Here is a 27,804-nt window from a genome sequence, read left to right as displayed (position 1 = left end):
GAGAAAGTTGCATTGGGGAGTCACTTCAGCTGGGAAAACATAAGGAAGTTGATTTCAAAGAGCAAGCAGAATTTAGAAGAAGGTAATTCTGCCTTGCAAAAGTTTTGCAGTAGTGGCTTGATCCTTCTTCCAGCCTATCTGAGGTCAAAAGAAGAGGAGGGATAGACAGATACGCAAGTACAAATGATTTATTTTGATTATATAAAGTCTGGTAAAACACTTGCGTCTAATTAGACCTCAGAACTGCAGGGAAATAATAACATCTGTGATAATCCCAGCCTTCACTGTTACTGCTGGTGGTTACAAATCTCATCCTAGCTACAAGACGCATACTTGATTGCCACGCTTGCTAATAATGTATTAGTATGATTTTAAAAATTCATATGACATCATCTGCCCTTGATGAGATAATTTCTGTATTCTGGTAGCATTTGCAAGCTGTGGGTAAGACAGGGACTGGCTGTACCAGGTGCTGCATGATGCAGTATGTAACAATTATGGTCTCCAAGGCTTTAATTTTTAAATTAGGACAGGCAGAACAGTGGGGCCCAGCAAAGGGAGGAAAGCAGTCATGATGGGAATGTGTGTTTATGGTAGAGATTATCTCATGCAAAGTTTAGGAGTTTTCATTTGCAAGAAGGCTTCAAAGAAGACAGGAAAGGAAAGGGATCAGGACAGCTCAGGGACCCTCAAACACACCTTTTGGTGACAAAAAGCTCCCAGGCTCTGATGAATGCAGAGGAGTGATAGAGATCTGAAAAGGCCAGGGATCTGGCATCCTACCCTAAGGCACATGTTAGATAAATAATAATGGACTTTTTAGATCAAAACGCTAACTTCTCTTCAAGCTAACTGGAAAGTCAGTGTTGTGTCCAGCTGACAGGTAGGGCAGTCTTTGATGATGTACAGCCAAAATGCAGAGGCTGGTGTGCTGGAACCCTTACAGTCTGCCACTGTTGCACTTGATGAACGTGTAAAGAAGCAAAGCAGAGCTTCTCAGGAGTCTAGCAGCATTTCAGCAGCGCTGAAGCCACTTCAGGGGCAAGAAGAGAAGATTCGTTTCCTGCTTGCCTCAGTGCTGGCAGTTGCAGCTCCCTGTACTGACAGTCCCCATTCACACTGCTAAGTGGAAGTGTTCGCAGTCCCTTGAGTCTGCCTTTGGTAACACCTTTAGCACACAGTCTGCTTGTTTTTTTGCAGGCACATCATGGTTTATCCTTAAAAGTGTTTCCTCTTAGTATCTTGGGAAAGCTTTATGTTTATTTTTGACAAATTCCCTTCACTGATGCACTTCTGGGCAGCAAACACAAAGATATTAAAACATGCTGTGCTGGACAGGGCAGAAATTAAATCTCACCTGGCTAGGTCTGAGTTTTGGGAATGTTTGTTGTGTCTTTGAAACATGCAGCTAAGAGTCTTGTCTTCCACTCTCTATGTAGACTTTTGAGTTATTCTAAATGCTAATGGAATACCAATCATATCATATGAGATTTTGCTGCTGAGTTTCAATTTCGGAAACTATTTGTTTCACCTTGGATCCTCTGTTTGGAACTCAAAGCACATTCTGCAGTGTTATGGTTATTTATAATTTGGGATGAAGCAGAACTGAAAGCATTAGAGACAATCAGGGAAACCAGACTAGAACCAGGCTCAAGGGAAACCATCTCAGGAGGTTGTTTCTGCAACAGGCAGCCAACCTGCGAGTAGCTGTATGAGAAGATGAGGGTGCAAGGACTTTGCAGGGACCTGAGACAGACTAGACAAACAGAAGGGTGGATTAGGGGTTACCAAACGCACAAACGCATCAGGTTCTGAAAACCCTGAGAGGTGGTTGCCCTTTGAAGCTGGCAGGGTACTGTAGGAGGACTTAGGGCACAGTAATCACACCCGCTTGTCCGGCTTTTCCCGAAGTGTTTTGCTTATGGCTTTTTCTGTACCAGGGGGATATAGGTGGCTGTTGCTGAGAATCTGTCAAGCTTCTTCATCATCAGTTGAGATGGTGAAGGGTCTAGAGCCATAAAAGAGCAGCTGAGGACACTTGGCTTATTCATGCTGGAGGAGACTGAGAGGAAACCTCATTGCAGTCTACAACTTCTTTGTGAGAGTATATGGAGGGACAGATGTTTATCTCTTTTCTCTGGTGACCAGCCACAGGACCCAAGGGAATGGCATGTTATCAAGTGAGGTTTAAGTTGGATATTAGGAAAAGGTCCTTCACCAAGAGGATCGCTGGGCACTGGAACAGGCTCCCCAGGAAAGTGATCACAGCACTAAGGCTGACAGAGCTCAAGAAGCATTTTGACTACACTCTCAGGCACATGGTGTGATTGTTGGGGTGTCCCGTGCAGGGGCAGGACTCGACGATCCTTGTGGGTGCCTTCCAAATCGGGATGTTGTGGTAGCAAACCACAACCTGTGCGAGGACGGGACAGGTAAACGCTGGCAGCAACTCCCGCGAAAAGACACAGCCAGGACGCCACTCCTCCAGCGAGCTCTCCCGCCTTTTGCGGGAGCGAAACAAAAGCGACAAAAGCCGGAAAAAAACCCCCAACCAAACCACAAAGCACCCAACCCCCTCAGCCGAGCGCGGCCCCCCCAGCTCCCCGTCCCTCGGGCGCGAACTGCCCCTGACGCGCCTCTCGTCACTCGGCCCTGCCCCGGCGGGACGGCCCCGCCCCGGCTCAGGCGCCGCCGCCGCCCGGTGTCCGCGGGCGGCATGAGGAGAGCCCGGGGGCGGCTGCCGGGGCCGCCATGTCGCTGCTGTGCGTGCGAGGTGAGCGGGGCGGCGGCGGCGGGGTGGGATGGGATGGGATGGGATGGGGGCGTGGGGGGTGTCACGCCTGGGCAGGGTTTGGCTTTGTCCTGGGTGAAGTGGATTTGTGCCTCCCGAGAGCCGGGGACGGGGCGTGCCGGTGCCTCCCGGCGGAGCCGCGGGGCGGCCTCGGCCCGCAGCCGCCACCTGCGCTCCCGCGGGGCGGGAGGTGCCCGCACGGCCGGGGGCAGGTGCGGTGTCCGGGAGCGGCGATCCCGGGCGGCGGGAGCCGGAGCCCCGGGAGCCGGGAGGAGCCAGGAGGAGCCGGGTTTGACTTTGGGAGTTGGCTCGGACACGAGTTGAGTCGCTGCCGCCCGGTGAACCGCGCTGTCAGGAAGCAGGGCTGCTGTCACTCCGTATACTCCCCTTGCACCGTGCATTGTTACTTCAGGCGCATCCCTTATATCCTTTTCATCCTGCCACCAAACCTCGTCCCCTGGCTGAACAGGTTACGGGCACCTTCTCTGCACAGTGGGTTACAGTGATAGCGGCTTGCTCGCCATCTCCGGTTTTCCGTCTCTTGCTCCCCTTGTGCCAGAAAATAAATAAATAATAAAAAAATCCCCGGGGAAAACCGTCTGCCACAGGGCTCACGCTACTGGGATGTGTCTCCCTGCACTGAAAGCCGTGGTCACAGGGCGTCCTCGAGCGCCAGCCGTGCCCTGCGGCTTAAAAGTGTAGTTTTAATGTTCTCAGCTCCTTTGCCAGGTATGATAAAAAAACTGGCACTGGTGTGCTGCTGATAGTTCAGCTCTTCTTCCACACACACGTGTTGATTTGATAGCAACCCCTTTATCCAGCTGCTTGTCACCTTTTTGAATCAAAATCCGTGTGTCAGTGATGGTGTTAATAAGGTGCCAGCTGAGCGTCTTGAGATGTGTTGTTTTGGGGAGAGCGCTGTTCTTGGAGAGTGTTACTGAATAAAGTTTTAGCCCTCTTATTAAACATACATTGTGTTTAAGGACTTAGGAGAGGTGCACAAGTGTGAAGTTTATCTTTAAAATGCTTTTCATGCACTTCTGTGTAAACTGTGAAACACAGACTTGTCTAGTCCATTTTGAAGGCTTTGCCAAAATCTGATTCTTAGTGGCCAAAGAATGCTTATATGTTACAAGTGTTTCTTTTTTCTTTTTGATGGTTCATGGTCAAAATGTTTTCAAAGTGTCCTTTAAGGAAATGTGGTTTTGAGCTTCCACTTGGAGCTGATTGTGTTAAAAATGTATTCATACACCATTCACTAAGACTAGTGGTAGAACATGAGCCGGATGATTGAGTTGTTGAAAGTATCTTCCCTTTTCAGGGTGTTTATTCTTGGTCTCGAGTTTTCGGGACAAAAACATTTTGGCAGCCTGGAATGATGTGGTCTTGTGTTAGATTTATTCTTTGGTTGTGTATAAATAGCTGAAGAAGAAGCTGGTCACTGTAATGGAGAATTACTGTGAAAATGGTATCTTTCATTTCCATCTGCTGTGTGAACACAGTAGACAACATTGGCATTAATTTACATAGATGATAATGAGCGACTTTATCACAAGCATGCAGAATGTAGTCACTTTACTAAACTTCAAGAAACATGTTTTCTGAAAGAGCCATGACTGAAAGGCTGAGCTGATGAGATCTCACAAGTAGGAACCATCAAACATGGAATGGAAGTATGTTGAGGTAGAGCACCCTGAAAAACAAAACAGATACCGGGAGCTAAGACAAAAAATACCTTCTGGGGCATGGAAAAGGCTCTATTAACTGACACTTCTTAAAAAAAACAAACCCAAAAAGTGGCATTTTCTTCGTTTTTTTGCCTTTTCACTGAAGTGAACTATCTTGTTGAGATACCAGTGAGCTGTTATTAAGAAAGTTGAAAAAGCTGATTTTTTTCCATTAAAAATGGTACACATAAGACTGCATAGTAATGTGGTGTTGGATGGTGTAGACCTGAGATTCAAACAGAAGGAGAACAAAAAAACCCATGCAATAAATGTGGGCAGTTGGGACACTGTTAATAGCATCTGGATTGCAGTTTAACAGATAAAGGGAAATGTGGAAAAAGCCCTAAGTGTCAGCGTCATAAGAAGCCTGGCAGCCAGAAAGATAGTGTTTTAATTTATTGATTTATTTTCCACCCCCCTTGAATTACGCACATTAATAGTATTTTAATGAATGGCTAATCTAAAACAGTGCTCACCAAACATGTCTGAGTGCTGCCTTTGTTCCTGAGAGAGCAGCTAGCACACATGGCTTCTTGATCTCGTGTTTAGCGGTACATTTCTTTTACCTCTTCTTTCTGGGGAACAGTTTGTTGGTTTTGTTTTTTTTTTTTTTTTTTTGTTTTTTTTTTTTTTTTGGTGTGTGTGTTTTTTGTTTAGCTTTGGTTTATTTGTTTTGATTTTTTAATTTGTTTTACTTTCTACTGTTTTGTTATGTGGTCGGTTTTCTCTTTGTTCCTTCGGTGTTTTGTTTTGTTGTGTTTTGGTTTGGTTTGGTTTTTTTTTTCCAGAATCACTGAGCTATATCTACCACAGAAGTAGGAAGTACCTGGCTGAAAATCTAAGGCTGGAGGAATTGTGAGCCTGCTGGTGTTCAGAGGACCTGTGTAGTGAGCCAGTGGTAACGGGCTGTTGTAGGAGCAAATTAAGGGATTCATTTGAATCAGTAAAATACACAGAGAGTGTAAGTGAAGTGAAGGGGAAAAGAAGTCCTGAATATTACATGATTGAGGCTTTTAGGAGACTTCTTTGTATTTTGATTCCACTGCTTAAGTGCAAAAGAGATTGCATACACTCCTGTTTAGAGCAGCTGTGTCTGGATTATGTCTGATAATCTCCTCTTGGCATAGTTTGCTTTATTAGTTTGCATTTAGTGTTGTATTTGCGAAAACAGCACATATTAAATAAAACCAATCCCAGGGAAGCAGTCTAGTTTTCCACATCAGTCTTCCATTGTCAGCTTCCCTGGTCTTCTCTTGGGACTCTTGATCTTACCTCACATGTCAGCTAAATTAAATTTCTTCTTGTGATCTTTCCTGTCTTCTGACTTGGAGGTAGAAATAAGTGCTGTCTCAGCACAGCTTGCAAGGGTCATAGCAGAGGAAGACCCTGCTGGGGCTGGATCAGCCGGTCACGGGCTCTATTTGCGTCATTGTCCTCACGTCAGGCCCTTTCACTTGCTCACTTCTGTTACATCTTGCTTTGTCCCCGGCTCTTGCTATCTCAAGACACTGATGGTTCTCTTATGGTTTTTCTCCCCTCTGCTTTAAAGCAGCTTATGCTGTGTCTTCGTTGTTTTTGTATTCCCAACTGCTTGACGTACCTTATCCGCCTGATAATTATATTGCCAAGGATACTGGCGGTGGGGTTCTTCCCTCATCCCTGTGCACAGAACCTAGCTTAGTCCTGTGAGGGCACAGTGCTTTTGTGTAATGTCCTTTTATCTTGGGGGCTGATCTGCAGTATCAACGTGAGACTTGGCTGCCAGAGGTCTGCCAGAGGTACGTGGGAGACTGATGTAGGTGAACTCTTCTGGCCTTGCACTCTAGAGTTTTGAATTGTTGACTGCTGTGTGAAATGACACTGTCTGGAGGTTGGGGATGTTATTGTTTTGCCTACTGTGTATCTTTTGGCTGCTCTGAATAGTTAGAAGAGCTTGTTATCTGGTGACATTTTTGTCAGAACAGCTGGAGTGTTGCAATACTATTCAGAGAACTTAACTGTGTGTCCCTGTATTGCCAGCAAAATGTGAGTTCCAGTACCTGTGCACTAAACTGTACTCTGTTGACATCCAACTGAAAGAAGCAGTGTCAGGACTTTTTGTTTACAGGATTTTTCCTCACCCTGATGCAATAGCCACAACTTACTTTGGTGTTCTCTGTAAGACTGAATGCAGTGCCTCCACCTTTCTCTCTCAAGGGTGAAGGTCTCTCTGGCTGGAGCTCCCTACTATGTACACTCATAAATAGTACTCAGCAATCAGGTAATTGCATTGCTGTGTTGTGACAGTATTCTGAAATAGTTGAAAAATTGAAAAAAAACCCCTTCCCATCTTTTTATAGATCAAAATGGCAAAGGACATAATTGGACATTAAAAGTGGTAGCAGAAGTACACATTATAAAGCTAGGCCATTAAAACACCATAATTTTTCATTTAGAATTTGCTGTGTAAGTATTATGAACTCTGTTTCTCTAGCAGTACTTAGTGAGGAAGCTACCAGTGTATGTAGTGTTGGAACTAAATGAAATGCATTAGAAATTTGGATAATATGGGTAAGGTAGAAGCGTTTTCTACTAAATGAGCATTTTTGTGTTGACAGTTAAGTTTGAGGTTTATAAAGCTATAATTGGTGGCTTAGTTGGAGAGAACTTTTAATATTTCAAGCTTTTTCTGTTGTTAAATAATAGTAATGTTTAAAACCTACAAACCACATTTGGCTTTTGATTCACAGGAGATCATTCAATTTCCTGTTTCAAACCCTCTATCCTTCCGCTTTGGGCACTGTTACTGCAAAAGTTCCAACAAACAGGTGTGGAGTCTACTTTTTAGGTATTTAGGGACTATGAGCTACTTGAAACCTCCCTGTATTTTTCAGTGGGATGAAGGAAATGTACAGAGGTGCTTCCTGAATTTGAACAGTGTCGTCTTCCTTCTTGATCCCGTGGTGTCCTATGAGTTGACTCCATGAGTTTGGGATCTGCCAGGCCAAACTTAGTAAAGTTGTTACTACCATACTGTTTAAATACACAGTAAAGTGATTGAATCCAAATGCTGAAAGATCCTAATTTTAAACTGGTACAGTCTGAGAGCTAGTTGCAGTTTACTCAATGGCATGTGCAAATTACACTGCTGCTTTAGATCCAGGACCTAATTTCAAATATGTGACTTGAAGGCATGTGAAATGCCTGTGTCTAATGGCAAATCATCCCCTTAGAAATTTCCTTTAAAATTTTTTCCTGCATATTTTTTTTTGATGCCTTGTGATCAAATTTTATTCCATGTTCTGAAAAACATGTGAATCACTTGCTGAAAGCTGTTCCCAGTGCTCTTCCAAGAGAACTTAAATTGAAATGTTGTGCCTAATAACTCTGTTGCTTTTTTGTTCTGGTAATTCACTGTGTGGTCTTGCAAACAGATAGAGAACTGCTGTGTAAGTCTGTAGGGTCTTCCCTTACTCTGCCTGTTTTGTAAATTAAAGCTTACAAGTTAGTCCCTGGCATTTCCTTGAGGTGGAAGTGTGTGAAAGCACCTTGCTGTTCTTGCTTCTTGTTAGATAGAAAGATTTCTGGAGTCTGTAGTCTGAAAGATTTCTCTTTAGCATTTGAATTTGCTTTTCTTTGCAGTCTTTATTTTCTGACCATACTTATAAAGTTTCTGTAGTGATGAATGTTGCATTTAATATTGATGTGTTGATCTTGTCGCTGTTAAATGGAGAACTAAAATGTGCTTTACTTGTATTGTCAGCTTGTGCTTATCTGAGCATGCTTTAGCCATCTTTGCCAAGGGCTGTGCTGAAATAATGTTTTGCTTGTATGCTGTGACCTGTAAAATTTGGCAGATGCTTTCTGTGATACGGATTCCTATTCTATAGGTGTATCCTGGGTGTTTGGATCAGATCTCTTTGCGTTTAGCAGGATTTTAGATGCTTTTTATTTTTTTCTTCGGCCCTCTTTGTACCTGATTAGGCTGCTGTGCATAACGATGCTTTCATTATTTGCCTTTTGACTGGCTTGTATGTCCTGCTTGGTTTTGTGTAAATGGCAAATCCCCAACTGAGCAGGAGCGAAACATGGCAGGCACTTGGAGCGGGAAACCCCACTGACCATGACCAGTCTCTCAAGTGGCTGACCATTACTGTTTCACTGGATTCCTGCCATGCTGTGTCATTTTACGCTACATTAATAAGTCATATATCTCAGAAAATTCCATGCATGTACAGCTTAGATAAGTCTGTCCAAACTGGTTCTGAATAGTGGGCATAATTTTTATTCAGAACTTTTACTCCTCAGACATTTCAGACATTTCTCTGGAGTGCTCAGTGGTCTATGTAGGTACCTGAGCTCCTACAAGTGTACTCTTGAGTGTCACCTTGGGTGTCGTGCTTTGCTCCTCTTGGAGCCTCTTTTCTAATCTCTTCAGGTGCATTTAAAGCCAAAGTCACTGGGCTGCAGACTGCTTCACTGACATGTGAGTGGCAGTTTTCTAGACCTTCTGATTTTTATTACTTACATATTGGATATTCAACATCATCTTCACTCAGTGATGGGCTGGAAAGTGCCTGATCTCACAGGTGCTTGCTTTTTCCTGAGAATGGGGCAAACTTTTGTTGGATGTCTAATGCTTTTTCACCATTAGCCATGAAGTCAACTGATGAGATGGGAGTAAATACCCTTGCTGGTGTTTTTTCCCTTAAAATAATTAAGATTTTTTTGATATATCTAACTCTCATGCTTTTCCTTGCATTTAACTTCCTACCTCTTGAGCCACACAACCTGTGTTGATACTGTTTATTTCTTGTATATTTTACCATGGCATTATAGCTCTTTGGAGTGGAATGGAATTCAGCTTGAGGAGTAGTGGCTTTTTGGCCCCCTGGAAAACTCCTCATAAATGATTCCTGCATCTGGTTTATGACAGTTTTGGTTTGGATTTATTCTTCTCAGTCTATTTTGTAATAACTACTCTCAATTTCATGAAGTTAACCCCCTCTGAAATGTCCCTTGTTTATTGTATAGAGATTGTCTTTGGACAGCCCATGTTGTATTTTATTTGATCACAGCTACCGCAGGTAACTTCTAACTAATTGTTTTGTAGAAGGAAATCGTAGTGGAGATCCAAAATAGGTGTTCTGCTGTTCAGCAGTTTTTGAGCTGGAACACTACTTACAAGTTTTGAAAGACTGAAGAAATATTGATAGTTATATAAATGAACTTTCCAGCATTTTTCTGTTTAACTGTCTTTCTGTGAGTAATACTGTCTTCTGTGGTGAGTTCACAGATTTCAGTTAAATGCATTATGGAATACACTATGTCCATCTATATGTGTAGTTCAGCTGTGAAGAAAGCTTCAAGTTTAATCCAGATTTAAAAAAAAGTTAAACTGAGAAACCTCTGGCTGATAGTTTTATGACAAGATGCAAGTGGGATTTACATCATGCATTGTAAAAAGCTGAGATACCCAATTCTTTCACCAGGCTTTCAAAATAGATTTCTTACTGTTCTTTTAGGTTATTTTCCCCATTATGAACTTTTGAATAATTGAGTAACTGCACTTCAAAATAACCAGTAACACACTCAGTACCTACAGATGTTATTGGCTTTTCCCTTCTTGTGTAGCATGAAGTGCAAGAGACCAGCTGTGGCTAGGGGATCAAGTTAGATCAGGTTAGAAGTCCTCAGCCGAGGAATTCTTTTGACTGATGTTGGTTGAACTTCATAAGCACCATGTTAATGGCATCGATTCATGTCCTGCTATTGTGGAAAGTGGCAAGGAATGGGAGCATGGTACTGGCAGGTACTCCCTCTCTCTGACTGCTAGGTGAGGGCACCTTAAAAATGAAAGGGAATGCTGCCAGTTCTGACTCAGTTTATACCCTCTGGCATACTGCTCAAGTATATGTTCATCCTTTTGTCAGATGAGCTGAGGTGGGATTTGGGCAGAACTGTAAGGGAGTTGGATACCTGCATTCAACCTGTAAGCATATGCTCAGAGTTCTTCAGTTCATGGAAATCCTATGCTGAGAGAAAATTAAATTGAGGCACTGTTAGGTATGAATAAATGTCACCTGCTTTGTTTGCAGGGTTTACTTTTGCTGGCCAAGCTTAAGTTTGTAAAAGTCTTAACATTGGTGGGCAGGGCGCATGGGATAGAAATTGTGATAAAGGGATTAAAACATTTTGCTTTGTTCCCTTTTGGCTTGCCTGTGTCTGGGGAGTTGAAGCATTTAGAAACATAAAGAAGGTATGGTTTTTGGACAGCCTTGTGCTGATCTCAGACTCCTGATACTCTTCCTTGCAGTTGAACAGCCTGTATAAATGGAAAGTGAATTGGACTGGGATGTCTTGTCTGATGAGGGATAAGAGAAGGTGTCTTGTTCAAGATAATCTCTAGCCTAAAACTGTTGGCAAGTTTTAAAAGAAGTTTGGCTTCAAGCCTTGACAGTGTCCCTTTAAGGAATACTGGTTTTAACCTTATTACTTAAAGCTCTTGTGACTTAACTCTCTTAGTTCTTTACAACTAAATTCTCTGCTAAACAGACTGCAGCATTTCCACCATGGAGACCTAATTATCAGGTATAAAATAACTGCAGAATTACACTTCTGAGTATTGGCACACTCAATGTTTATTTTCTCTGCTCAGGCACTCAGTGTAAGAAACATCATAAACGAAATAATACGCTAAAGGACTTTTTGGGTCACCACTCTGTTCAGATGAAGTCTCCAACCTATAACCAACCTGCTGTTGTCTTTGTTGGCATCTGCTGAGGGAAAGAGCTAAGGATGCTCTTCTGCGTCTGGAGCTAAGGATGGTGGCCCATTAAACCCTTCACTTTTTTAAGCTGTTATGGCAGCCCTGTGGTGCAGTTCCTGTGCCAGAGATGTAGGCATTTAATAGGGCACTATAACTATGAAGGGACTGCATCACCTGGAACCTTTTCTCTAGGGTGATGTAGGGCTGTTGTCCAAGGTCTGGGCAGTGAGGTGAGCACTGGTGCTGTGCACAGAGAGCAAAGCCCCAGACTCAGGCACTGGTTTGGAGCTGGTGTGCTGACAAAGCTACCTTGTGCTTTTAAACGTTCATGGAACTTTCCCCATGCCATCTGTCTTGGCTTGCCAGAATTTTTGGAGTTGTCAAAGAGCTATCTGATTTTTTTGTGCCACTGGATACCTGATGGAGGCCTGGGGAGCTGTGTGCTTTATTCTGCTCTGTACTGATAGTCGGCATCCTGGGTATCATAAGAAAGTTACTTACTGTAAACCTTTTTTTCAGCAAATCCTTCATCAAATTTTTCTAAGACTGCTGTGCAAATGGAGTTCTTTGAGTTTGGGGTTTCTTTATTTTTTTTTATTTAGTTGCTCTGAAGTACGTCTTAAGGATATTTCAAAACAGTTCTGTAAGTCAGGTAGTGATGGAAAGGCTAGGCATGAAGAAATTTCACTTAAGCTATGTTGTAAACTGAAAATTTATGCTTAGCAAACATACCAGATTTCAGTGAATAAATATATATGTATGAATATGTAGATACCTAAATTTCTAAAGAGAAACCCTTTAGAGACATTTTGCTTTCCTAGGGACTTGTATGAACTTCAGAACAGGTTTTCAGAAAACATCCAGGGACTTGAGATTTTCAGTACCTGCTCTGATTCACATTTAGTTATCACGCACAACAACCACAGTCCTTTGCAAACAGAAGTCCCTGTGGAGTGTTAGGGCTGCAATTATACACTGGACAGCTACAAATCCTTATTCTGGAAATCTTTAGTAAGTGTTGCTTCCTATAGGGCCAGGTACACTGTACACTAGTTGACATGATGCCAAGGTAGTTTATCAACTTTGAATGAGGAAGAAATTTGACTGTTGACTAAACTATTACAGGCATTGTAGAAAATTGTCATTCCTTTTCTGTTCGCCTTCCAAATTTCGTGAGTTATTCTTCATCATAAGACTTAAGGCAGGCAGGTTATGTTCTTTAGAAGGTCATTTGGCCTCTGTGGAAGGAACCCTTCCTGTGGCTCCTCTTCGAGAGCCAGAGGGGCCGTAAATTACTAGAAAGCTGAGATTGCCTCTGGTTTTGGATTTGGGATTTCTAACCCTACCAAAATCATAATGCCATTTCCTAGATTAATAAAGTCTTGTTTTTAAACGAATTTCTCATTATTTTCTGGTTCAGACATCCCCCAAACTTGAACTCCTGATCTGAACCTAAACTTGTAGTGTGCAACTTGAATTTAGCATGCAAAATGGATATGGATTATTGGGGAGGGAAAATGGACGTGAGACAGTAGCTTTGTTTCAGTCTTTCCTACCTGGTGTAGTTTGCTGCATGTGCAGAATTTTATTAGATTTTGACCTCTCAAATTAAGTAAGTGGAGTCTGTATATGCTCCATTTCAATAGGAGATTTTTTGAGGAGATTAACTGCTTATAAACTCCATAGTTATAAGGCCAGAATGGATTGTTGTAATCATCTAATATGACCCTCTGTAGGACATAGTATTTTTTAATATAACAACCTAGAGTCTTATAAAAAAGATCAGATTCTGAGCTAAAATTGATGAAGGGTTTTCTACAGTTCTCCACAGCTTTATGTTGATTATCATCATATGTGACAGGTTTTTGTGTTTTATACTGAAGTGGTTTCCTAGCTTCAGCATCAGAACAGCAGAAGTTGTTGTGCATTTCCTTAGGTTGGAGAAGTTGTTATGAAAGTTGTACTCCTAGCCCATCCAGTTCTGAAGGACTGGAAAAAAATGGAGTTTGGTAACATCTGTTACTTGAGTAGAGGCCTGTGGATGTTGTATTATGACTAATCTGACTATATTGAGAAGTGTTTCCATATTTTTCAACAGTTAAAAAGAGATCAAGACTTGCCATGACCTGTTGGATTGCAGTGTTAAATCAGTATATTGTTGCACTTTTGCTAGGTGGGAGGAGTGGCGTTTGACAGAGCTCGACCTACAGAACTTTTACTTCTGTTGTAAACTTGAACTTGAAGTTACCATTCTGTGTAGATCTGATACTTAAGTCAAAGGTGTAGAAATTAGTTCAGGATTTATTGGAGGAGAGCAGCACGTGACAGAAGTTTGAATATATATGAGTTAACCCTGTGCACACTTGCTGGGGGCCTGCACTGTAGAATTTTTTTTTCTCAAAGAATGGAGCTGAAGCTGGTGTTGGAGACGAAGTAGGGATTACATGATCTTGAAATGACATGCGCTACAGTTACAGAAAGCAAACAATGACAAACATTTAAATTAGTAGTGTTGAGTTTGTTTCCAAAGGGATGCAGAGACATTAGTGTTGTAAAGCAAAGTGGGGAGCTTTGACTGAAGTGGTGGGAAGGGGGCTGTTAGTGAAGGACTCAGAACTAGCCCCCATAAGATTAGCTGGAGCCACGAGGATTGGGGGTTATGAGTGGAACAGAAATTTTGGAGGGGATGTCCTGCTGTGGAAAGAGAGGAATAGAGGTGACTGGGAAAATTCCACTGGGTTTTGGTGATGCGGAATTGTAAAGCAGCATTAGTGTGGATAAAAGAGAACCAGCTGGGCCGAAATTGCTTTGGGAGGAGCTGATAAGAGATTTTACTGTGATAGCACAAGAGATCTACTGCACGTAGTCCAGGGTTTAAATATGGGTAAAAATCTTGTAGCATGGTTAGAGAGAACCATTTCTGGGTATTGTCACTGTGAAAGATTGACTCCCCACACCAGAGAATGGATGCTGTTGGTGATGGCTAGGTGTAGAGAGCTATGTTATCTGGCAGTTTCACCATCAGACAGTGACTGAAGTCATAAAATTGATGGAGTGAACTGTAGACGTGACTTTGAGAGGCACAGAAGATGCTTCAGGGAAGCTGGACATAGAATTGAACTTGGTTTGAGTGATCACAACTGAAACTAGGTTAAGGTAAACAGATAAACATGTAGATTAGCAACTGTCAGGCTTCCAGAGAAACTGAAGAAGCCTTTTGTTGAAGCAAGGAGCTTGGATACGGAGGAGGGCATGCAATTCAGTGAAGCTACAGGGGTAAATATTAGCATCTCAAATAACAGAAAAGGCTCCACCTAGGAAATGACCCCAGAGCTGATGATTCATCTGATCATTGCATCAGGATATGGTGAGCAAACACAGAACCTGTGAGAGGTGTGGGCAAAAAATCAGTTTCTAAAGGAAGGTGTATATTGAGGATCAGGAAGTCCAGGGCTAAGGCAGGGGCTTCCACCTCAGCAGACAAGGTGACATCTTGCAAAGGGTAATAAAACAGATAACAGAATGTGCTTTGGCCATAGGAGAAGGAGAAACAGCCAGCTTCCAGAGAGGAAGGAATGAGACTTCTTTGTGTAGGGAGAGGGAGTTGAGTAAGGATGAGCTGGGTATGGTCCCTGGACTGCAGGAATTGTTTCTTATGAGGTTGAAATTGAAAATGTTGCACAGATATATGGGGTGGGAGCAAAACTTCTAATGCTCTGAATTTCAGTCTGGTACTCTGTATCCCAGAGTGCTTGAATGTGCAAGACTTGAAATCTGTGCTCTGTTAGCAGAAGTTTGTAAGCAAGCAGTCACCTAAAACCACAAGTGGCATCACCTAACTGGAGGGCAAGAAAGGTGGTTTCTGTGGATTGGCAGGAAGATAAGGAGAGGAGTGATAGACGTGGGTAAGTATGGATCTTGACTTCTAAAGCGGGCAGGACTGTGACAATATGCAAGGTTTAAAATACACTTTTAAGAGAGAATGATAAAAATTTTATGGACAGAAGAAGGCAGTGTGGAAGGTCACTGGGTATAAAATGTGGCGTGTGTTCATGAGAGGAAGGTTGTGCTGGGATAGTCTCTTGTTTCTAGATGAAAGCATGCATCTATTCAAACTTCTGTAGTATCTCACATATCCTGTAACAGACTTTTTTTTTTTAAAGAAAATTGGAATTGGCAAAATATATAAAAAGTTTATAAGGAGCTGGCTGTAGCAGAAGCTAGGAATGTGGCAAAGACTAGTGGGAGAAGCAGATAGATGTCTCTCACTTGTGTCAAGGCAAGGAAAAAAATAGCAATGTGTGTGTCAAAGCTGTTTTTAAGACAAGTCCTAATGGCATAGTAAATTTGGAAGCAGATAAGTATAATGCATGAAGGACTCAGTGACTCCTGAGGAGAGTGGTAATGAAAATGAGTTGATGTTATGTAGGAGAGCTGTACACTTACAGGCAAATGACAAGCATTGCTGAAAAATGTGAATCTTGGTGAAAGGAGATGTGTTGGGGAGTCCTTGTGACTCTGCGCCGTGGTGCTGATAAACAGAAGCTGATGGGATCTGTGACTTGTGTCCATAAAAAACACCAGGAAATTAAACACGGGGTGAAGAAAAACATTGAGGTGGAGGATTGTGTTGACATTAGATATAGAAGGTATAAGTGTGCCATTAATTAAAGTGTAGGCTGGAAGGTGGGAATGGTTTTTAATGGTTTAAGTGGTAAAGGTGTTGGGAAAACCAACATTACAGTTGTTGGTCCCAAAGGGCCCTTCCAGTCTTACTATCCTCACAGAACTAACTTCATTGTGACGTAAATTACTGTTCTTACAACTACTTGCTATAGACAATTTGTATATATTAAGGTAAAATTTTGAGGTAGCATCTTGCTTAGTTACAAATGTTAATAATAAAAAAATAAAAAAACCCCTTCAAGTGAGGGAACATGCTCATACTAAATTGTTACCTAGGGCTGTTTATTTTAGTTAATGATTTTGATTCTTATTGCGTTTAGCCTGATGGAATTTCGCTTTATTTTTTGTTAAGGCCCAAATGCAAGAAAACAACATGGCTTTTGGAAGAACAGTCTTGGGCACAATCCTTGTCATTAGTAAGACCTGCTCGTGGTTCGGTTCTTTGTGTACATGCTGTGTCGAAACAAAAGTATTGGCAGGTGAATGCTAATTGTTCGTGAGGCACAGCTCTCTCATCTAACTGTCCTATTTCTACAGTTTGATGGTGTCCTCCAAGAACCAGTGTTGTCTGAGCAGTTTGTGAATGCTAAAAGTAGAGCCAGACTGCCAAAGAATTGATTTGCCAGCAGCGTTCTCTTAAATGTCCTGTTCCTGCCTGGGAATCTCATGCAGTTACACCACAGCTCATATCCTGATCAGTTCTTTTACTCTTTCCTAATTCTTGCAGTCAAGCTTGTTTCTGTCTCCTACATATTAGTCTTTTCTCTGGTTTGTGAAGCCAGACCAGGAAATATTTAAGCAACATAATATTATGTTACTGAAATATTACTAATATATTATTAACATTTTATTAGTATTTTAATGAAAATATTTTTTGAAGTAGACCAATCGCTCTTCATTTGGTGTAGAAAACACAGAAGCTGATCATTTGCTGTAGTATGATGAGATGTTTTTGCTAAAAAAAAAAAAAAAGGAAGAAAACAGAAAAAAAAAGTTACTGAATCCACCTCAAATGTACTGTTGCTTTGTTCTTTAGCTTCTCTTTTAGTGAATATGCTAGACTTCTGGAGTCGAACAGTGATATTTGTCAGTATCATATTTTAACTCAGTGCCTTTCAGGACAAACTTGTGCTCCGTCCTGCTTGATAATTAGGCATGTTCCAGTTGGCTGATTGCTTGCAATTCTGTAACTTAAATCGAAACTACCAGAAAACAGACCAAGGCTGTGACTAGGTGGCAATCACTTCTAGTGTGGTTAGTCAGCAACTCCTTTTTTCCAGGGTGCATCTTGTTTACACTAAATCTGAACAGGGAGTGTAGAAATCTGAGTCATGAGACTGCACAGGTGACTTGAGTGCTTCTGTTGACAGGAGAGAAGCACACACCAGCCAAAGGACAAACACACAAGTGGTTTTATTCTGTCATTTCTGCTCTGTCTTCTTTGGTACCAGAGTAGTTGTGTCTTCAAGCAGCTGTTACCTGGCTGTGACCAGGCTGTGTGATTTGGCCTAGTAACTCTGGCAAGATTCTAGTAATTTAAGTGGCCTTTACCTGTATGTACAGTGCCTGAGCAGCAGCTGCATATGCTCTGTGTCTTTTCAGAAATGATTCTGTAAAGAGGTGTATCTTATTTTCAAAATAAATAAATAAATAAATACCCCCCTCCAAACCCCAAGAAGCCATTTTGTCCATTCATCTGGTTTCTGAATTAATTTTAAGGGGTTTTGTTGTGTGTGTGTTTTTTAATTATTTTTATCTTTGCTCTGTGGCCTTTTCCCCACCCCCCTTCCCAAACCTTTTATTATAAACTAGTTGAACTGTTGTTGTTTTGTCATCAGAGTCAGTTTACCAATTCAGGCTGGCTCCTAGCAGACCTAATACATTATCAGTCTGTCTCTTTTCCTGCCTTCTGGTGCAATTATATGTCTTTCATTATGCATATCTCCTTAGTCTTTGGCAGCTGGATGCATATATGAGTTGAAGTCTGTTTTGTGTAAAATTAAGTGGGATGGTTTTGTTCTCTTATTCAGTTAAGGCATTTTCACTAACTTAAAATAATGTATTTCCGAACCTTAAAGAATTTGAAAGAAGGACAATTACACCACTGAAAATTGGAAGCCTCCTTTACTGCTCTATCCAGTAGTATTTATCTTATACATCTGAAAATTCTGAAAGGCTCGATAGAGGTTTTTTTTTTCCCTGACATGGCACAGATTCAGGAGTAGGGATGCTGTCTTTTCCAATCATAAAACAGTTGAAAGTTCAGGAGAAATTTGTAACCCCTAGAAACGCCTTAAAGCGAAGTGACCGAAGCATGATCTAACAGAATACATCTTCTGAGAGAGTCACGCACTCAGTAACTCACTCCAGTGTGTTGCACCCAAACTGCTTTTTCTACTAATAATATAAAGTCTGCAGCAGAATATTGGAGAGGCGTGGCAGCTTGGATTACTGTTTAGTTCACCTCTTGGCTGGGGAACCAGGTCGCCTGACAGAGCTGTCTGTGTTGCCAGCGTCAGGAGGATTAACCTCTCATAATCTCTGTGATTTGAATAGGAGATTTTGTTCCTGTCCTCACTGCTCAGTTCAAAGCAGCTGCCTGGCAGAAACTTCAGTGGATCTTCAGCAGCCTGTCTGTACTGGTCAGACAAAATAAGGAAAAAATAGATGTTAGATAATTTCTCCTAACTGCTTTTTAGCAACTTAAGTGTTTGTATGGTAAGTGTGTGTATAGGTGCAGCTAGCTGTTCCATGGAATTGGGGAAGCTGGCCACATCCTCAGTTTTCTCTTTGTTTACAAGGTGTTCTGTTACACAAATGGTGTCAAATCCATTTCTCCATCACCACACTCTGCTTCCCCAGCCCCTTGGAAAGCAAACTTTGGACAAAATCATAGTCTCTTGGTTTGTAAGCACAGCATAAGAGAACTTCAGTGTTGTGTTTATTTTCCCAGTTCTCAAGAAAAATGTAACCGATCCAGACCAATCAGTTGGAGGTGATGCTCACCTGCCTGCCCTAGGTCAGGCCAAAGCTAGGAGGGATTATTCAGTCAGCTAAGGTGTGAGTATCTGCCCTTGAGGAGTGGTGGTGTTAGTAATAAGGGATTTAGCTCTCTGCTTATAGCCCCACAAAATTTGAAGGATTTTCTTTCGTGTATTGTGGTCGTGGGAAGGCTGTTCATTTTAGTTTTGAAAAAAGCCACCAGACTGTACTTGCTGTGCCGGACAGGTAGCAAAGCATCTTGCCTCTCTTTGATAGTCCCTTTCCTTTCAATGTAGAGTGATATGGGTTTGCTTGTGTTGTCTGCCTACTTTAAAACATCCGATACTACTGTCAAGTGACAGCAAACATGTATAGCAAAGAGGCTAAACTGTCAAGTGAGGTGTCTGAAGTATGCATTCACCCTTGCTGTTGAAGAAATACCAACATGGAATTCAACTGAAATTGCCTGTTGGCACCATTCGGTCTTGATTATATTGGGAATGGAGGGGATTTGGTGGTAGAACAGACTGTATGAAACTCTGCTTTTGAAAATGTCACCTCTGGGTCCTAAGCCTGGAGGCATATTAATTTATAGAGTAGGTACTGCTGTATCATCATGCCATGGTCTTTCCTAGGAATTGTCTGGGTGTTTGTATGGGCAAGATATGAGCTAAATGGGCTTGTTCTGCAGCCCTTACTATCATTATATGGTTTCTCATAGTGCAAGCTCTTGCTGGAAGTGTGCAAAGAGCCCTTTGGTCTGTGGGGCAGAAGACATCTGGTTTGGGACTCAAGTGTGAGATGTCATTGGTGTCAGAAAGGTTCTTTGGGAATTCCAGCACTGAGTTTGAGCAGTGGGACTGTCAGACTTATCAAAACAAGTGATGTTTGGGGAACAGTGAATTGCAAATGTTGACTGGCTTTGTCATTGTGCTGGGAGAGGCAGTAACCACAAGGCAGATTATCTGTGAGGTGATAAAAAGGGGTCTCTGTAGCATATTGCTTGTGAATGTTCTTGTGTGACTTGGTTGCAGTTCTCAGTGGAGAAATAGGACAGCAGAACTGACATTTTAGAGCCTTTCCTTGGTGAAGAAAGCCATCTGAAGATAGTTTGAGTGCTCCACTGGCTATGTGTCAGAGCCTGGGCATTTGGTTTTGAGTAGCAAATGGATGTTGAGATGACAGTGAGGTTAAACTTCAGGTGGATGATAACATGTCTGTGGGAAGGCTATGAAGGAGCAAAACACAATTCTAAATATGCATCTGAGTATGGTGGCTCTTACCTTGCTAGAATTAACTTGTCAGTTGATTGAGCACTGAGATTGTGATTACTGTCAGATAAGTTGAAAAGGTGAGCAATGCTCTCTCTCTCTGGAGAGCAGCACACAAGCAGGAGGCACCTTGTACTCCAGCACAGGCTGTGGGGCTCTTGAGAGCTGGACCAAATGCTTTCTGCACAGCCTTTTAAGGACAATAATGAGATGCATTTCTAGGGGAAAGATTTTTGTCTGGGCACTGGGAGGCTATCGTTCCAGCAAGTCCCAAAGTGGGCAGAAGATGGCTTATGACTTTCAGCTTGTTTTTATGACCTGAAAGACAACTTGAACTCAGTGTGTTGGTCTTTTTTTTGTGTTGGCTGGAGAAGTGTCCTGCCTGCCATCTGAACTGGGGGACCATGCAGGCAGGAGACTGGGGATAGGGAGACTCTTGCCTGGAAGAGCATCTGCAGTGATGGGAATTTCTAGAAGTGTCCTGGTGTTGGGTATTCCAGCATGATGTGTTCCACTTCCCACACTGTTGCCTCCATCTCTCTCCTCAGTGTTTCACCGTACAAGCTGCTTGGCAAGTAGAAGCTTCTGCACTTTTTCTCCTTCCAAGTGTGTTTCATGTGAAAACTGGAAATATTTAATGGGCTGTTGGCACTCTGGAATTGCTGGCAGTGCTAATTTGTTTCAGGAGGCTGTAAAGTTCAAGACTTGCATGTTCCTACTTTCTTTATTGCTTCCCAGGATCTGATTCCAGCTTTCTTGGCTGCATGGTTCATGAATACACTTCCCCCCTCAGCCAGAAGAAACAATATTGTCAAGCTTATTTCAGCTGTTCTTTATCTGAAATCAATTGAATGCTTCCTACTGCCTTTCAGGAAGCTTTTTCTGGGATCAGCTGTAAGTAAACTTTTTGCAGCTTCCTTACTGCAAAACAGAAGTTTCAGTAAGTGCTAATGCTTAATGTAACAATGATTTGATCTGTGGTTTACAAAATAGCTTATCAATGTTTTAAGCATTTTATTGGTAAGATCTCCTGAGGCTTTTTTGGATAAAATGATCTGCATGTTTTAAAATGCTGGATTCCTTTTGCAGTGCTGAGTGGTCATGGTGTATTGATTATGTTTTGCCAGTATAGATCCTGTTCTGTGCTAGATTTTTAGTAAAATCAATGTATCTGCTTACAAGTTCAGAGATGAGGGGAGTTCTGGGTTTTGGGACCTGTCGTTTTGTGAGTCTCCTCCCTCCTTTCCTCTCGGTGAACCCTGTCCTAGTTGTTCTACCTCAGATACTTTTCGAAGCAACAGATAACAGCCTGACCTTGTTGCCTGATACTTTCTGGAGAAATGCTGGTATAAGGATTCAGAAGAGCAATCTGATGTCTACTTCTAGGAAGGAATCAGTTGCAGACCTCTTTAGTTTTCCTGTTGCATTTAGTTCCCTGTCACAGTTGGTTTCTACAAGTTGCATACATAGTTTCAGTTCCATTTTTCCTGTTATATAGTTCCCTGATAAAACACTCAGTTTGAGTTTCTTTGAGATACATGTTTCATTTTGCTGTGCAATACTCTGATGCAAATGCAATCCCCATGGTATATCTTCTGCAGCACTATTTACTATTTTTTTTAAATTGCTGTAGTGTTTTCTTCACTTGTGAATTTCTGTTGCTGAAATAGTTCAAGGAATATTTCAGGTAGTTGAGTTCTTGAGCTAAGCACCAAACTAGAATGCATATGAAACTCTTCTGTTGAGGAGGTTGAAAACCTGTATGATGGTAAGTCAGTGTGTCAAATCAAATCTGGTAACAGATTAACCTGTAAACGAGACCCAGATGCGTCTCTAAGTGTCAGAATCTATTTTGTCATTGAAAGTGTTTAGAAGCCTATTTACATTAACTGCCTCTACATTAAACCAGCGCAGAAAGTAAATTGAATTGTCACTCCTTCTATCACATGAAATACCTTTTAGAGAAGTAGGATCTTTTAAGAGAAGGCTTCTTTTGATGATGGGGACTGAGTTTTATTTTAAAAAAAACCCAAACCACAATTGCTAAAGGGTCTGCAAAGTTGGTCCTGTCCTCGAGGTATACCGTGAGAATGTGGATTTTGATTGTAGTGTTTGTAACTGCCAGAAAGGATTTCCTATGCAGTTGTTTAATTGGTTCTATTTATGTTATCTAGTAACTTTGGTAAGGATGGAAAAAGCAGAACACTCTGAAGCTCTGATGCAAGCTGTGCTGTGCTGTATACACTTACCAAGTTTTATGCGAAAGCTGAGCTGAAAAGTGACAATATTTGCAGGAGGTGTGAAATTACCCACTTCAGTAAGGAGATCAAACTGCATGATTCAGCAAAGTAGTTGTATGTGTCTTTTATTTTATAATTTGTTCAGCACAGTATATTAGCTGTTGGTTTGATCAATTTTGTGTAGATAGGCCATTGTGTTGTCCTACCAGCTCTCTCAAGTTTATGTGCAGGAAACACCGTGGAATATTCCAGATACCTGGTCACTGTGCTGTGTCACTGTCATGCCCACTGGCTATGGCAGTAATAGAGATTTAGACAAGACTATGATATATATCTTTATATAAAAAGGTAGGCATTTTTTGGGTAGGTTTCAGTTCTTTGCTCATCATAGTTTGTACCATATGGGTGAAAATTCTGGCAAGAAGTAAATGTTGGGGTGAAGCTTAGTAAGCAGAACCAGGCAGCAACTACAGTATCCCTCTGGGGCTGATCTGTCAGCCTCAAGGTGTGGAGTGCCTGGTCTGTGGAGGGAAGCAAGTGGGGTGCTATCTATTTGTAGGTTGTAACACTTGTATGCGTGCAAGTCCTTGATCCCAGCTGACCAGAATTTAAAGATGAACAGGGGAGCATCTAGTGAGGTTTGGCAGTGTGGAGTTATTGGGATGTGTACTTTCCTAGAAATCCTATATGAAATGGTGCTGAACGTGAATGGAGTTATTATTGAGTGTATGTCCACTTAGCACAGAAATCTGGAAAACCTTTCAAGCAGTTATGTGTCCCAGCTGCTGTCAGTCACTGTCCAGTGTGCAGGAAGGGTGGAGTCACTGGTAGAAAGCTGTTTGCTGGAAATTGTATTGTAAATCAAAGAGACTTAGTAGCTTTGTGTGTCTCTGGACAGGATAATGAATTTGTAGGTCATCTGAGCAGGAAGATGCTAATTCACGTGAATTAGGAGGGATTCTAATTCATTCTCAAGACATCTGGCAATATGGAAATCCCTTGGGTAGATCAATTTGCTATCCGCAGACAGCAGAATAGAATCTCTCTCCCCCCCCCCCCCCCCCCTTCTTGAGAAGAATCCTTGAGTGGTGGTTGGTTGCTGAAGGGAACATACCTTCCCTTTGTTTGATGTGCTTTCCAAGGGCTTGGGAAGGGCAAATCAAGTTGTCCTCTGGGCATTTAGAGTGGTCAAATTGAAGAAAGCTCTTTGCTATATGAATGGGAACTGCAGTGTGTAAGTGCTTTGTGGTTTGGATTTTTTTTTTTTTCATTTCTGTGAACTATTAAAAATTAATAAACTCATACTGTGTCCACTCCAATTTTCCGTACTACTTATTAAAGCAGATCGATCCCTCGGTTCAGCTGAGGTGAATTGGCTATCCGGATTCCTCCACAGTTGTCTCAGTCAGCAAGGTGGTGGATTTTTGAAGGACTATTTCAAGCACTATGTAGGAAAAATTCTGCCCTTAGATGCAGCCTTATTTCTTCAGGTACTTTTGAAAATCTGCGCTGTGTTCCTGCAGTTCCTGAGTTACCCAGCAGAGTGGCATTTCACAGCGGTTCCTCTTCCTTCTGGCAGCAGGGAAGTTCTCTGAACAGCCCAGCCCTCATTTCACATGAAGCAAGAAACAGAATGTTATCCTCCGTGTACTGTGAAATTCGGCCTCAGCTTTTACGGCTGCTGGTCCATGAAGGTGCCCACTGTGTTTCCGTTATGTCATTCTCAAGGGGAATACACTGGGGCATAAAGTACTCTCTTTTCTTCCCTGCTTGAGTGGACCAATGTTTATATGTAAACCAGCGGTTTCTTTTGCTTGGCAGAAAAACGAAGTACAAAGCAATAAATGTGACTTAGGTCCCGTGTCTGTCAGTGGACCCTGAGACCAAAGGGGTCTCTCGTCTGCAGTAACCAGCCCAGCTCTGCTGGGCTCTGCTGCGAGGAGTCGGAGCCCGAGTGGAACCTGCTCTGGGCTCTCTGCAGTTACAGCGGAGGCTGTTGAGGTGCTGCTGAGTGCTGGTGTGTCCCTGGGACCTCCTGTGCAATTATGCTTCCTCTGAGCTACTTCAGGGAAATCTTTTTCTTCTGAACATAATTTGGTTCTGAATGTGTGAGAATGTAGTGGAGCCTTTCTTCTTAGACCTGTCTCAGGCTGTGGCTGTGACACGTCGAATCTTCATAACAGACTCAGGAAACCATTGTACTGCTGTTTTATCCAGCTCTTTCTTTCTTGGAGTTATGAAGCGAGGAGTAGAGGTTCGTGGCACAGTCAGTACTGCTGTTCTACTCTGACACATGCAGTTGCATTTAATGGCATAACTGATGCTACTGGGCTTTAATAGGGATCACGTGAAACAAAACAGTGACTGACTTAAAATCAGAGGTCAGATCATTGCGTGGCCTCTTCTTCCTCCAGCCTGGAGCATCTTGGGGTTCAGGTATTGAGAAAGACAAGGGTTCCTCACCCTCAGGTGGGAGATGAGGGTGTGCAGTCTGTGCACGTTTTGATTTCCAAAGGAGGAAAGAGGCTGGGGAGTCTCGCTCACTGAAGATATGCAAGAACTGTCTGTGCTCTAGGATGACCCTGCTTGTGTAGGGGAGGTTGGACCAGATGACCCACTGTGATCTCTTCCAACCTGGCCCATTCTGGGAAAGATCCCTGTGTGTCAGGGTGGGATCCCCAGGGACAGGGCAGTCCTCATTAGATGTGCCAGTCTTGTGACGCTTACCAGCTCTGTCGTAGATTTTATAAATAACTTTCAAGAAGTGAGTAGGAGGTGTTGAGTTTCTGGCTCTGCTATAGGTTCATGTGCTGTAGCTGTTGGTGCAGGGTTCAGACAGCAAAATTGTTTCCAAAGTCTCGATTACAGAAAATGTAACACACCTGAAGGGCTGGAGCACTGCCTGACCATTGCGTCCCTCCCAGAAGGGTTTCCTCCCTTCTCCGTGCCTGCTGCAGGGTGCACAGGCCATGTATTTGGTGTGTTGACTTATTCTTACTTAGGGTAGTATGAGCAGCTTTCTGTGGTCTCTTACTTCTGTTGTTTAAGCAACCTTTGCACCTACTGCTGCATGTTCCTGTACACTGAAGTCTGAGCACCTGGAAAAGGTGAGAAAAGCAGAGTGAAATGGAAATATGTATTAATTCTGCTGTTCAGCTGGAGACAGTTACTGTAAAAGTTAGAGTGCTCTCGAAAACACAATGACCATTTGTATTTCCCAGGGAAAAGGAAACTATTTATCAAATTGCTGATCATGAAAATGCGTTTGAGTGCTCTGCTTTCATCATTGCATTTATTTTTAAGAGCACTAATTAAAACAGTGTCCTTTCATTCTGATTTCTCCCACAGCCCCTCCATGGCACTTCACTGGCCCCTGTGAAAGGATGTAGGTTTTGTTGTAGCGTGTTTAGTGACCAGCTAAGTCATGTGCTGGATTTAGCTAGAATGTAATCTTTTGGCCATCTGCTCAGGCACTCCCTGTGTCTGCATCCCTCTCATTTGCAAGCAGGTGTTACAGGTGATCTGAAATGTGCAGGTGTTCAGAACACTCTGGTTCCTTCTAACTGAATATGAGTGTGTGCCTGCTTAGGAGGGTTGAGCAGTGTGTCGTTTGAACTTGGCATGCTCAGTTTTAATTCTCTCACTGGTGTGTGGAGCACTTAGTCAGGAAAAAAATAATTATTGTTTGAAAAATATGTGGATAGCAAGACTTTTTTCATAGAACTTGAGTTTAAGAATACTAATGTACGCTCTGTTGTTGTTTTTTCATCCTCCCACAGTGATTCTGGAATATTGCCGTGCCTTTTTTTTTTTTTTAAAGTTACATACAAGACTTAAACTTAATTTTTTCTTGTCTCTTTATTAGAGTAATGCCAAAATGGTGAGAAATGCTGTGGGGGGGGAGAGGAGAGGGGGATTCTCTGTATCAATTTTTGCTGGCTTTCTCCTTGCAATAGCTGTGTCTCTGATATACCCAAGTCTTTCTTGGTGATTAAATGAATCATCACATGCAGTGAGAGCAGGTGCATCTCTGTCCATCTGTGTCATGCACTGCTTGCATGTAGCAGTGTAAAGCACTAGGTCTCACTTTCATTTCTAATTTTATGTCATTTTCATTCCCTCCCTGGTGTCCTGCTCATCCTGTGCAGTGGCATGGGAGGATCACGGTTCAACAGAGTTCAATGTTTGCCTCTGAATGGATGGACTTTCTGTGCTGCCCGGTTTGCTGAGAGAAGCCATTTGAAACTGAACAGAATTTAACATTTCCTGATGGTTTAAAACCACGGCTTTCTCAGAGACCAGAAGTGCTGTGGGATAAATGGGAGTGAGTCAGGAAGTATCTGATCTAGACTTTTAACTTACTTTATGTTTTTACTGTATGGCAACTCAGGAGCAACTATATCTGTGAAACTTAGTGTTGTTGAGTGCTCTAGAGAAGCTTGGTTTCATTTTGTGCTACAGATGTTATATTATAAAAATATTGTGTTACACATGGCTTAATTTCAAGATGCTGTCACTCTACATCTGAAGTAGCAATGGGTTTTCAGCCTTTGTTGCAACACTGAGCAACTAATGCATCAGGCTTCTTTGCAGCTTCTTTACTTCTTTGAGTCCTTCCTTGGACACTTGGCACAGAGGAGGTCTAACCAGACAGAAGGAGCAGGTGTGGGTAGAAAACCAACCTGTGGATTCCCTGGGCTGACAAACAGGCTGGGCCTTGGCAGAGCTGAGCAGCTCTTTTCAGCTCTGAACTCCCAGACTTTCAAGCTGTTAAATGGGAAACCCTGCAGTATCACAGTCAGTCCCGATCCTGAGATACTGTGGGAGCTGCACCTTTGCAATGCTTTTTACACACCCCTAGGAAGTGCTTTCCTGTGGGGCTAACAAAATAAAACACATCCAAGTCACTTTTCATGGGAACTTTTTGGACATTCCGTGTAGACTTGCAGGCAGAGCAAAAGAGTTACTGGTGAGATGAGACTCCCGGGTTTGTGATCCAGCTCTTAGTTATAAGCCCTGTTTCTTCAGCTGAAGGTTTGCACTTTGTCTCGAGGCATGGTGTTCATTCCTGGGAGTTACTAAAGACTCTCATTTTTATTATGTGGACCTGTAGCAGGCTTGTGATCTTTGTTTAGCTTGGCTGCTGCCTGGAGATATTCCTCTTGCTGCAAGTCCTGGGGCAGCTCTTGCTGAAGCCCCACACAGGCACCCTTCTCAGCACTCCGAGGTAGTGCAGGGTTTGCTGCTTTTCATCAAATGAAAAATGAACCTCTGAATATTTAGAGGCTGAGACCACAACATACAGATGGCACCTGCCTCTTAGTTTGCATATTCCTCACTGCAGTGGCAGTGTCTAGTC

The 27,804-nt window shown here is 42.4% G+C and overlaps 1 protein-coding gene across 2 annotated transcripts in view; it reads left to right on the top strand.

Annotated features, from left to right (window-relative positions):
• Window positions 1-2,682: 2,682 nt before the first annotated feature.
• Window positions 2,683-27,804, top strand: part of UNC13B (unc-13 homolog B) — a 208,235-nt gene continuing 183,113 nt past the window's right edge. For both annotated transcript variants that reach the window (XM_051804592.1, XM_051804591.1), the window contains exon 1: window positions 2,683-2,773. In XM_051804592.1, coding sequence (XP_051660552.1) covers window positions 2,752-2,773 — 22 coding nt within the window. In that variant the 5' untranslated portion in view covers window positions 2,683-2,751. The remainder of the gene's footprint in view (window positions 2,774-27,804) is intronic.

The sequence above is a fragment of the Manacus candei genome, unplaced genomic scaffold (assembly GCF_025592945.1).
Source record: "Manacus candei isolate 608988 ecotype Guabito, Panama unplaced genomic scaffold, ASM2559294v1 h1tg000061l, whole genome shotgun sequence".
In the NCBI taxonomy this organism is placed as follows: domain Eukaryota; kingdom Metazoa; phylum Chordata; class Aves; order Passeriformes; family Pipridae; genus Manacus; species Manacus candei.
Note: the sequence above shows the minus strand (reverse complement) of the source record. Positions and strands in the feature narration are given on the sequence as shown.